Source organism: Sphaerodactylus townsendi, linkage group LG02, assembly GCF_021028975.2.
Source record: "Sphaerodactylus townsendi isolate TG3544 linkage group LG02, MPM_Stown_v2.3, whole genome shotgun sequence".
NCBI classification, from domain to species: domain Eukaryota; kingdom Metazoa; phylum Chordata; class Lepidosauria; order Squamata; family Sphaerodactylidae; genus Sphaerodactylus; species Sphaerodactylus townsendi.
The window spans coordinates 67103769-67116320 of NC_059426.1; the positions used below are offsets into that span (position 1 = coordinate 67103769).

Here is a 12552-nt window from a genome sequence, read left to right on the forward strand (position 1 = left end):
TCATCTTGATTTGCCCGATGCATGCTTAGCACATGGTCAAAAATGAAAAAGGGACTATACACAGACACCATTGTCCCAGGAAGAGGTCTGGCAGTTACACCACTTCTGATCTGAGCAGTGGTCATGAAATTGGTCTTTCATGCATTACCCACTCAAACATGCAAGCCACTGCACTTTCTTGTATCATGTCACCCTTCAGACTTCAGGTCTTCCCTTTGAGAAATCTGCCACCTAAAATTACCCTTTCTTCTTAAAACTGAATCCAAAGTGCAAGTTTGTGTTTTATTCTTCAACCAAGGAATGACCTGAACAGTAAGATTAAGAGAGAAAAGGGAGATAGGCCAGTATGGAGTGGAGAAGCACACCATAGGGGTTCAGAGAGAAATATAATGTCATAATAAGAGCAAAGAGTGCATAATAGCAGACTCAGAGGAATCAGTTAAAACATGCCTACGTTAGAATTCTATCAAATGTTCTTCCACAGTTAATGCAGGGATGTAAGTCTCCTATAGGAGAGAAAGGGGGGATATAAATCCAAACTCTTCTTCTAAAGCCTCTTAATATAAATGTAAAACAGTGTTGTGTAGAGGCAGGAGTGTTGTACTTTGACTGTGGAGACCCAGGATGAAAGATTGATGCCAAATCAAAACAGTTACAAAACATGCCGGATAAAAATGAAATAGAAGTGCCCTTGTGTGCCTTACTCAAAAATAATAAAGGATCATGGATGTATGGAAAACAGTTGCTAGATACTCTTGCAGCTAGCTTTTATAGTCTTACCTCTACAAGTCAACTTTGTTCAGACTGTAGGTAGATGAAGGCAATATAGATTTGGCATTTCCAATAAAGGACAGTTAAAGGTTGTCACTTTTGTTTTACTGGCTGTACTAATATTAGGAAAAGCAGGAAGGGTGTGGGCTGTACTATTCTATATGGAAATTCAGCATTACTAAATACAGTAGTATGGAACTAAAAAAACAAGTTGGAATTTGAACATGTTTAGGGTTCTCCTTATCTCCTTCCTCAACTGCAGTATCTCCCATCCTGAAAATTTGTGGCCTTCCAGACTTGCCCAGACTTGGGATACAATGAATTTAAGGGAAGAGGTGATCAGGGGCTGATATCCCCTCTCTTCTCTTTACTCCAAGCCATTGGCTAGGTCTGCACAGAAAAGGAGAAAAATAGCTTTTTCTCATCTTCCTTTTTAATGCAGATTAAAAGTACTGCACCTGTCCCCATCCAATGGAGGGGGCCTCCTTTCCACTGTCCATTTTGTTGTGCAGATATCAAAAGCATATACAGTTATCCCTTCCACATCACTATTTTTCTCACCGCAGTTTTGATATATTGCGGGTCAGTGTAAGAAATTAAATGGAAATTTCTGCGAGTTTTGCAGAAGCTGCAGATGACAGGCAAAGGCCTGCAGGTGACACAGAAAAGGTTTAGAAACTCACAAATGCATACAATATATGTATAGTATTGTATAATATTAACACATTTCATCTTTTAATACCATAAATAGACACAATTTCTTTTTAAAAGTTAAAAGAAAAAATTTGGACTTATTCTCTAGTACAAAGGGAGGGCCAAGAAGGTTTACGCAGATTTCCAGATCGTGGGGGCGCTGCACCCCTAACCCCTGGGATGTGGATGAGATAACTGTATCCCCCCCCCCCCCCGCAACTTTCAAAAGAGAAGCAACCTATCATACTCTTTCCCAACCATCTGTAGCTATTTTGCTGAGTTTGTGGGGCCAGAACCTCATTCCCAGAGAATCCCTCAATCAGCTGTGAGTTTGCTACTGACTAGTAAACAGCTGCAAACAATATTTCACAGCTGTTTGAACTACTCAGTGTTATACCAACTAGGAAGTGGATGTCTTGCTGGAAACCGCAGGAACAGATAGGTGTTGATTTTCACTTTTCCCAAAGAACTCACTTGATGTGCTCAGACTGGGTGCAAACCACTGTATTTATAAGGGCTAAGAAACTGAGAAATGCTGGTTACTTAAAAGATTTATTTTTTTAAAAAAAATCCTTAATTTAGCAAAGATTGGGTTTAAGTTTTAATCATTACACCCTTTTAGGCTGAATACATACCCACCTCTGGTTCACATATGCTTCAAAAGCCCAAAATCACTACCAATACACCCCGACCATTCGCATGTCAACCTTAACAGAAGATAAAGAGTTCTTTCTGCTGACAGAGCAAGCTGTGCCACGCAGATTGAAACTTTAATGAAAAAGTGCAGGGATGGCTTGTGCTCCAGGAACAGTTTTCTCATTCTGGATATGGTAGAGCTCATATAGCCTTTTGCAAAACACAGGAACAGCCTCCTTAAAATGTATGTTCCAGCCCCCTCTTCCTCAAAACATCAAGCACATTTCTTGCCAGAGCTATCCTGGCAACTCAGACTATTAGGCCCCTATTTGCTACAAGGATTGTTTTAAATACAAAACCAATAGAGAGGACAAGGAATGTAGACCATTAAAATAGAAGCTAAAGGAATGAATTTATCCACCAAATCTACTTCCTCCTGTTATCCAGGTCTTGTTGGGTCCACTAATTTATATCGAGGGATCCACGAAAGTTTCTGCAGAATTGGCAGACAGAAAAATATAATTGCTTTTAGGTGGTATAGGAAAAGAGTGAGAGATACTCTTCTGTTGGGAACCATTAGTGGCACTGAATAGCAGGAAGCACAGGTAACACAGCAAACTGGTACTCCCACTATGTAAACTTTTGCTAGTAATTACTTAAGGTACCAAGAAGGGTTGATGGTGATAAAAGTTCAGAAGGCAGACCAGGGAGATTGACAGCTGGGAGAATTCCTCAAGACACCCGAAGAGCCCTATCCACTTTCACACTTCTACACAGCTAGCTATTTTAGGTAATTCAATATGATCCAAAGAGTCAGACTAGTTCACTGGCGAAGCCAGTTACTATGGGATTTTAGAGGGTTACAAAGCCAAAGAAATGGAATTTTTGAGAGGAATTAACACCTTACAAAGCTAAAAGAAGGGAACATGGCACTCTTAAAAAAAATAGCAGGGAGCAATAGAATAAACTCAGTTACAGTGCTTATGCCAGTAAATGAATCCTAAGAAAGGATTTATAATTTGATGCCAACCCTCCTGGTTCATGTGTCAGTGAGAAATAGCTCTAACAGTTAAATGATGTACAAAATACGCACACAAACACTAATGACCGATAGAAAATGTTAGTAGCAGGAAGCACACACACCCCCAATATACACCAGGAGTTTTATTCTACAAGAGAGATTGGCTCTGTCACTTGAAAAAATTGACAGGATTAGTTCCTGAATTGTGCAAAAATTAAGCAAAAAGTAAACATAAAACACCCAAGCCTCCTGTAGGATCAACCTTTGTTTAAAGCAGAGATTTTCACCCATCTGAGATTAATGCAATTGTTTCTTCTCTTCCCCCCTCCTACAACACTTGGTGAAGCTCTAGGGTAAAGAACAGTAACTGCTCACAGAAGATCATAGCAAAGACCACTCCTTTTAGCATCTCCAACCACAATCACAGTCTAGCTGCCTAGACTCAAGGCAAGAAAGAGGGTTCAGAGTTGCAGATATGCTGTGGTGATTTATAGGATGTGGAACTGAAAAACCAATGGGGAAAGGACTTTCAACTCACAATGTCATGCCATCAAACCATAACATGCTAGATAAAGCTAGTAGCTGCAAGGTATACTTTTCTACGCTGACATTGGAGCAAGAAAGAAACATCAGTGAAATTTCTATCCCAGCAGACTCTTTAAAAATTACAGATTCCCACTTATGTCATAGGCAGAGCTGCTTCTAGTAAGTGTTACAAAGCTATTGGGAAAGCACCTTCACAACTATCTTTCAACTAACCAACGTCTCATTCTCATTCTGTATGACCAGTTTTCCAACATCTACAGGCTAGGTAGTCAAAACAAGCTTGGGAATCTAACTGGTAATGCTAGTAAGAATTAGATTTGCTTTTAGTTTGGTGTTACATGCTCAGGAAACCTCGCTACCTTGTAATCTTAACCGTTTCTTCAAAATCAAAGGTGCCCTGCATCTAAATAACTGAGGAAGCAACGTTTTCTGAGTGATGCAATGCAACTTTGCAGGACATAAATCATAGCCCCATGCTTTCAAATTAGAGGGAAGCTGGAAACAACGGTATTAATTTGAGATGCTTTCAGAGGGCAGCCATTTTGATCTTCAGTAGGACAGCTAGATCTGAGACCAGCAGCACCTTACGGATCAACAAGATTTGGGGGTATAAACTTTTGAGAGTCAAAGCCCCCTTTGTCAGATACAAGATTGAAGGGAGCTTTACTCTCAAATTCTCATACCCCGCAAAATCTTGTTAAGTCTCGAAGGTACTACTGGACTCAAATCTAGCTACTAAGGAGATCTGTAACTTAAAGAGATGCTGGAGCCTATTATGACTGGATACTCACAATATTGCCTTACCAATGAAGTCATGGGAAAATATTTAAGAAAGGTATACCATAGGATCTGTGCCTATTCTTTTCTCTAGACCAGTGGATCAAAAATCCCACCTAAGTGCCTGTCGTCGTAGGGGGGAGTTCACACAGGAAATTTGAAGGTCTTGCCTCTTCCTGGGAAGAATAATGGAAGATTAATCAGTGATGCCTCAGAGAACTTATCTACCTCATGGGAAACTAAACAGTACTGGCAATGGGCTCTGCCAAGAGGTGAGGGGGAAGTGACTGACTGTCCTTCAGTCTGCAAAAACACTCCTTGAAGCCACAATTGCCAGCTTTTCCTCTTCAGTCTCAGAGATACCCAAGAGAACTCTGGCAGCTTCTTAGAAGTTATGCCCACGCACTTATGGGAATACTCTTAAGTACCTGGGTCTCAGTGTCAAGTAGATCATCAAACCAGTCCTTCACTACCCAGGCATCAGGACAGTGAACAGCCCTTGCCAGTTTGCACAAGCTGCAGAAATCCATTGCCCCAGTATTCTCCCAGGCATGTGTACAGAAGTGGAAGGTGACAACAGGAAGCAAGAATTGCCCTGCACAGTTTGGAAGCAGTGAGATTGTATCAGAAGGGGCAGAAGTCTGTAGCAATAATGGAAATAAGGAGGCACTGGCTGGTTGATCAGAAAGCACTCATCTAAATAAGGCTGCAGACCTTAAAGGAACTTACATCCTCCCCAGCAACATCAAAAGCAAAACTTTAATCAAATCTTCTGGGGGGGGGGGGAGATTGCAAAGTGTGTTTTAGGATATGCATATATGACGGGTGTTTCACAATGATAACCTTGATTTGCTCATCCTCCAATACTCCTTTCTGAGGGCCTGGCACAATGCTAGACCCTGAAGGAGACGTTGCTCGTGATTTAAGAGAACAGCACCAGCACTCTCCTCATTTCTATTTAGCACTTTGGGCCAGCACACTGCAAGACCTGTTTCACCAAAAAGTAACAAGTAGGTAAAAAATGCCATCAACAACTGAACACCATCAGGAAGACAGTACCAGAGAACCATGGACTTGGATACAGAGAATATCAACTACATAAGTCTCTTCAGCTTCCATTTCTAACAGCGTATTACAACATTTTGTGATATGTCTGTTTAACTGGTGTTATAGAATTTGTGATGCCAGGGTGTTTGGTGAACAGGAACCTTGTTCTGTTTGACTGTGAAGGAATTAAATATTAAGCAAACATGTACAGTTGAGCTACCTGGTAGCAGGACATTTTATAAACTGACAAGGATTTGCTATGCCCAGTCTGACCTAACACGTTGGCACTTAGTAGTGAGAGGCACTTGAGGCTCAGGTGAGGAGGAACGTGGCAAGGTCAACAAGCTGCAAGGAATTCACACTAAAAATTAAATAGGTTTTCCAAGCTGTCTGTGTTTAGAAACTTCCTTTGTCACAAAATATATATACATTTATAAACTGAGGTTTTTGTCCCTTTTGAGCAAGACAGGCAACATATCCTCTTTGACCCAATTCCCTTAAAAAAAAATAGTCCTTCGGTCAGCATGCTGAGATTCTTCCTACGTCTCCAAGGTTGGCTTTCCCAGCATCACCTGAGGTAGGTTGTATGTGTCCTCTCCCTTCGCTCACAGCTAGGGAGGGGAAACTGGCCACTCATGTGGTTCCTCATCACTTTACCAGGCTCGAGTTGCTGAAGGCCTGAGGGACCGTGCCTTTCTTGAGAGTTCCAGCTGCGTATTTTATCAAAGGTAAGCTCTGAGTGGCAGTTGTTGTTTCTGGGCTTCGGGATGATTCCTCTTCATCTCGCTGAACAAGGGCTTTGCTGTTGGGAAAAGAAACACATTGGCTTGCAGCATGGAACAAAACAGGAATCCCCAAAGCATGTAACTTTCAACAGACTTCATTATTGCCATGTTATCCCTGCACTTGATGGGCAGGGAAGGCAGAAGGGAGTATGATGCTCAAATGTGCCAAACACATACTGAAATAATAGCACAGGGTCAAGGTACGAAGAAAAAAACCAAGAATTCAAGCTGAACTGCTACTATATCAATATTAGAAGTCTCCTTGTATAAACTGTTCCCCATTATTAGAATAGTGTTAATAAAGATTAAAAGACTAGTTAAAACTAGTTTATTTGTTTAATTAAGGGAACGGGAATAATAGCATGGCCCAACACCAGCAAACAGAACAGTATTAAAGAGTTAAAACATATCTTCAAAATAGTGTTTGCAATAAGACAGGATAGGAAGGTTTTTCTAACAACAGAGTGGAAGGGCATGTGAAATGGGAAGGCTGTTATCACTGCTGATTACAACAGGTCTGAAAATGTACAGAAGCACTGGTCAACTGAATAGGCGAACAGCAGCCCTGTTCATGCTACAGTGAACACACAGATATCCTCTATGTATTTATATGTATACATCTATTTGTAGAGAAGAGCCAGTGCACATCTACTTTAGAGATGAAACTGGGGACCACTACCTAGATAATTGGGTGGGGGTGGGGGTGGATCACATGTTTAGCTGTACATGACCTGAGCATGAGAATTACATATAAGGAAAAATTAAATGTATACTATACACAGATTGTGTATTCCCTGTGACTTGTGAAAAGGGTTACAGTTGGCAGGTCTACATTGCTTCACAAAGCTAAAAATTGATCATGTACATTGTTGCTTAGGAGGAGGGCCTGAAAATATGTAAACAGCACCTTTCAAAAAATGTAAACAAGGGGTCAAATATAGTTTCTAGATCAGGGGCAGCCAAACTGCAGCTTTGCAGCCTCATGTGGCTTTTTGCAACATAAAGTGTAGTTCTTGGGCCTCCCCCGCTCTCAGCTTACTCCCATCTCGTGGCTTCTGTTTTCTTTTACTTTTCCTTCTTTCTTTTCTTATTAAATGCATATTTCTTTCCTTCAACACTGGAAGGGGACCCCTTGACCAGCTCAATAGCCGAGGGGCCTGCCTGTGGCATGTGCATCTGCACACAGGTCTCTTCCAAGAACGTGGCCTGTTTTCTTGGGGAATGATGCAGGCTCTGAAGCAGGAGAGGAAGCAAGGAAAGGGAGAAGGGAAGAGTCGGAAGGTGGGACGATCTCCAGGCTGGGAATTCTGACCAAGCAGCCGTGGTGATGGCTCCAGGCAGGGCTGCCCAGGAAACTGATGTTTGTACCTTGCAAACTGTTCCAAGGTGAGCTAAGGGAAGGCTGTGGGGCAGCCCTAGCTGAGGGACTGGATGGGCAGTGAGTCAGGATTGGCTCTGCTTGACCTCACAGGTCTCTGCCACTCCAGTCTGGGAGTGTGAAGGAGGTGACCCCCGCCCCTTTAGTCAACTTTCAGCAGTGGAGAGTGAGGGACAGGGTTAATGGATCCTCTGAGGGAGTTATAAAGCACATTACAGCAGTGTTCTTGAGAGCAGGCTGACAGGAGCAGCTACAGTCGCTCCTCCACAGGCCTGTTTTGGCCTGGAAAAGGGGTCTTTCCTGGCTTTTCCCCCCACACTTGAAACTAGCTGCAGAATCCTTGCAGTACATAAAATTGGGAGAGGGGGGTGTATGCTGTTGTGGATGCTCAGTCCCACATTCAGGTTTCATCCTCCTAAATTTAATCAGAGTAACCTTCGACTTCCCCCTCCTCTTTTTTCTTCTTCCCGCATGGCCCACCCCCCTGGTAGTGGTGATCAAGCGCAGGGAGTGCCCTGCGCAGGTGGCTGTTCCCTTCTTGTGATTGTGTCCTTGGGCACTTATCCTAGTTTAGGGATAAAAGTTCAAAAGCTGAAGGTCTCCAGAGACCTTCCTGAAATTTCGGTTTTTGTATGAGGGCAGATTATACTGCTGTGAATCACTGTATTCTGCAATGAAGTTTGTGAAGTCCAAGTTGAAGTATCATGTGATCCTTACAAATCAACAGTTGCCAGGGCTAATTCACACAACCTTGACAACACAACTCACAATAAAGATGGAGACACAATATTCCTACTAGCAGCAATAGGCAGTAACTATAATTTACATAATTTCTCCATATTTTGACCAGATATTTAGGGTCTGAGACAAACACCTTTAGCAATATCTTTTTACCCCTTCTGTTTTTATTTTTGGCAGTCTCATTTAATGTTAATAAAAATAATATACATTAATAATTATATATGAGTATTTCTTAATATTTATATAAAGGTCTGTTACAGAATTTGCATACAATGATAAAATGTGCATGTAACATTTGTTCATGTCTTGTAGCTGTCAAATATATGAAGTTTCTTTTTTGGCAGCTGTCAAACATATGAAGTTTTTTAAAATTAATTTTATTAATATAAAACCAATCAGTTTATTCTATTGACTCTGAGGTAAACTAAGCCCCCCTCCCCCCCTCCCCAGTTCTAGACAGAGGATAGGTCTTCTGTTCCACAGCTCATGGTCTGTCAGTCTTTCTTTTTTTCCCCACCTACACTTCCCACAACAATCCATTATTTCTGTCTAGTCCAGTGATTTACAGAACAAACAGTACACTCTACTACCAAGTGCCATATCACCAGAGATTATATTCAGCTGCCTACAGGACAAGGACAACTCCAAGGCCCCAGCTGAGTCTAACACTCTTCCTGTTCAAGCTCCTTCCATTTCTTTAATTTGGGCGTGCAGAATATGATCTCACCTGATTCGGCCAGACTCAACCTTACTCATGCCATTCAAGACGAAATCATTCTTCAAATAGACCTGGGTTCTTGGAAGGGTCCACTGTAATTGAGAGAGCAGGGTAAGACAGCTAAGTAAGGTGGTAACATACAGGCAGCATTCCTTGATGGTCTCTTACAAGGTCCCCAGAATTGGCCTAAAATTTTAAAGTTTTGGGGACAAGGGAAATTTAGGGCCAACATTAAAAATAAAAGCATTGCGCTTGAATGTTTGATTAACAGCAAGCAAGATGGTGTCCTATGGGTAGCTTCATGAAAGATGATAGCAAACTTAGCACATAGAGTGAAATCCATCCTTACCATCATTGTGGTATCTGTTACTATCCCATTGTGATAGCCTCTGTAACACCAACTTCTGAGCAGATCCACTCCTGCCAACAAACAAGCCACAGGCACATGAAAACGCTCACAAGAGAGTGAAGTCAGGTAAACTGCTGCCTTGTGGAAATAACTACCTGCAGTGTTCAGGCCTACTAATTAACATGTTCCCAGCAGGATGAAGAAAGAAAAAAAGCTATTGCTGATTGGCATATCAGGTATTACATGTGTGAGCTTCATTAATACCCACTATTGTATTCTATTCTATTTACATGTATTAACTGCCCTATACCACAGTCTCAAGGTGAGTTACAAGAAAACATGGAACATCATCATGACAGTGAAAACACAATAAAACTCTGTTCTAAAAACCCCATTCTAAAAACCCACACTCTAAAGTTTCCCACACCCACCCCACCCACCCACAAAAAGGAGGGGGGGTGCTAGACATTCACCCTAGCATTTACAAAATAAAACATATACAGGAACTCATGAAGCCAGGACTGAAACCAAAGGGTGGAAGGAATAAACACATTTCTCCCCTGATGCAACAGAAACAGCTGCAAGACCGTATAATTTACTGTGACAAGTGGGGAATATGGTAACACCATATCTAGTACATTGCCCAAATTCCACTCTGCCAGTCAATAATTGTGAAGGACTATAATGCTTTGGGAAAGGACATAGAAGGTTCTGAGTCTGAAGGCTACGATATATCTGTTCCATTGATGAAAGGATATCTCAAATAACTTGATAACAGAAGGGTAATGATGTGGCAGTAGCTGTTCATTTACCCTTGGTCCTATTCGAGAAATATTTCAACTCCCACTGGGCAACAAGGATGTTGAAGTAGCGCAGCTGCTCAAAGAAGCGCAGGTAACGCATGGAGACACGTGAGGGGAAGATTCGCTCAAATTGTCCACGCCGAGCAAACTCATCTTCTGTCTCTATCAGGACTCGCACATCATCTGGGGTCAGGATATCCAGGATAGTGGAGTAGAACTCCTGCAGCCAAGAGGAATACAAAGCATGTAGCCACCTCATTCTTCTTTCTCTGACACCTTCACAATGGTTTTGAATTGAGAGTCTGGGATGTCATCCCTTGTACAACCTCCAAGAAAGCAGTGAGAAGACATCAAAAGGCACCATGACAGAAATAAGCAGGGGAGGGTAGATCTCGTGGTCATGCCTCCAGAATACTTTTGAGTAACTATACAAAATCACACATACAAGAAAATGATCTGCCTGAAGACACTACTTACAAGAAAACAGGCAAACTGTTTGGAAATTCTTTTTGAACGCAGACTTTAGGCAAACAGTATTACATTAAACCCTAAACTGAGAACTGAGTACTTAATTGTCTTGTCATTCAGGTTATTCTTTTTTTGCAATTTACAAACTTACAGGCTGTCATCAGGAAAGACATTTACCTTATTTATTTATTTATTTAAACCTCTATACCCTGCCTTTCCACATGGTTCAAGGTCAGCAGTGTCTTTCCTGATGACAGCCTGCAAGCTTCTGAGTCAACAGTGTGATATGGCAGTCAAGAAAGCCAATGCAACTCTGGGGTGCATCAATAAGAGTATAGTGTCTAGATCGAGGGAAATAATTGCACCACTCTACTCTACATTGGTCAGGCCTCACCTAGAGTACTGTGTTCAGTTCTGGGCAACACAGTTTAAGAAGGATATTGATGCTGGAATGTGTCCAGTGGAGGGCAACCAAAATGGTCAAAGGTCTGGAATCCATGCCCTACTAAGAGAGACTTAGGGAGGGGGGGCTGTTTAGTCTGGTAAAGCAAAGGTTAAGGGGGGACATGATAGCTATGTTTAAATATTTGAAGGAATGTCATGTCAAAGAGGGAGCAAGCTTGTTTTCTGCTGCCTCAGAGACTAGGGAATGGAGTAACGGATTCAAGGTGCAGAAAAAGAGATTCTACCTAAACATTAGGAAGAACTTTCTGACTGTCAGGGCTGTTCAATGGCAGAATTCACTGCCTCAGAGAGTGGTGGAGTCTCCTTCTCTGGAGGTTTTTAAACAGAGGGTGGATGAACACATGTCAGGAGTGATTTGATTGTGTGTTTCTGCATGGCAGGGGGTTGGACTTAAAGGCCCTTGTGGTCTCTTCCAACTCTATGCTTCTAAGGCAACTTACAACAATAGTAAAAAAACATTTTCACTTAAAAATAAAATAACCCTAAATCTTTCCTTCCTTCCCTGCTCAAAAGATGCCTGCCATTCAAACCTCCTCAAAAGCCCTGGCAAACAAGCAGGCCTTGCAGTGACTCCTGAAGATCTCCGAGGAAGTGGCCCACCTTACGTCTTCAGGAAGCCCATTCTACAGAGCAGAAGCTGCAATGGAAAAGGCCCAGGATCTAGTTGATGTCAGATGAGCCACCCTGAGTGGTGAACAGCCAACAGAAGGCTTTCTGATGACCATAACTGGGGCACAGGGACATACTGAGACTGTCCTTATTCTACTGGGAATTTCATTCTGGCAAAAAACGCTTATCTGGTAAGGCTGAGCACCAAGTAATCACCAGCCAAATAATGCAAAAAATATAGCCAAGAAACTCTGGTCTGGATACACATCAGTGAAACAACACATGATTCAAGAATCTGGGTAAGATATGATCCCACTTACATGATCAGACACTTTCTGGGTCAGATAGTATGCTTTCTTTGTCTTCTCAGCAGTGAACAACTCGAGAGAAGGCCTGGATTTTTCCTTCAAGGCAGTATTCAAGCTGGGCACAACAATGATCAAAGTTATTATATAGACAGTAATTCAACTGAGCCATTATCTCCATTCTGCCATCTATAGCCAAGGTCAATGGCAATACTCAGCATTCGGCAGCACACTGAAGCTGCAGCTGTTGATATCTAAATCACCAGAAAATGACAAAGAGCATCCACAACTCACAATGGCCAATATAGCTTAAATCTAGAATTAAGGGGAAACAGCTAAAAGCAAGGAACCAACTCTCATTACCCAACTGACAAGCAGGGAGAAAAAGAACAGTCAAGACAGTAGCTCAAGACAGATCACAGGGGCCCAGAATCTGTATC

The 12552-nt window shown here is 42.0% G+C and overlaps 1 protein-coding gene across 4 annotated transcripts in view; it reads right to left on the reverse strand.

The window, feature by feature from the left end:
• Positions 1–1997: 1997 nt before the first annotated feature.
• TTLL4 (tubulin tyrosine ligase like 4) overlaps positions 1998–12552 on the reverse strand; it is a 36009-nt gene continuing 25454 nt past the window's right edge. For all 4 annotated transcript variants that reach the window (XM_048483778.1, XM_048483776.1, XM_048483775.1 and 1 more), the window contains 5 exons: positions 12128–12230; positions 10275–10485; positions 9463–9533; positions 9123–9205; positions 1998–6293 (listed from right to left, as the gene is read on the reverse strand). In XM_048483778.1, the coding sequence (XP_048339735.1) occupies positions 6140–6293; positions 9123–9205; positions 9463–9533; positions 10275–10485; positions 12128–12230 (622 nt within the window). In that variant the 3' untranslated portion in view covers positions 1998–6139. The remainder of the gene's footprint in view (positions 6294–9122; positions 9206–9462; positions 9534–10274; positions 10486–12127; positions 12231–12552) is intronic.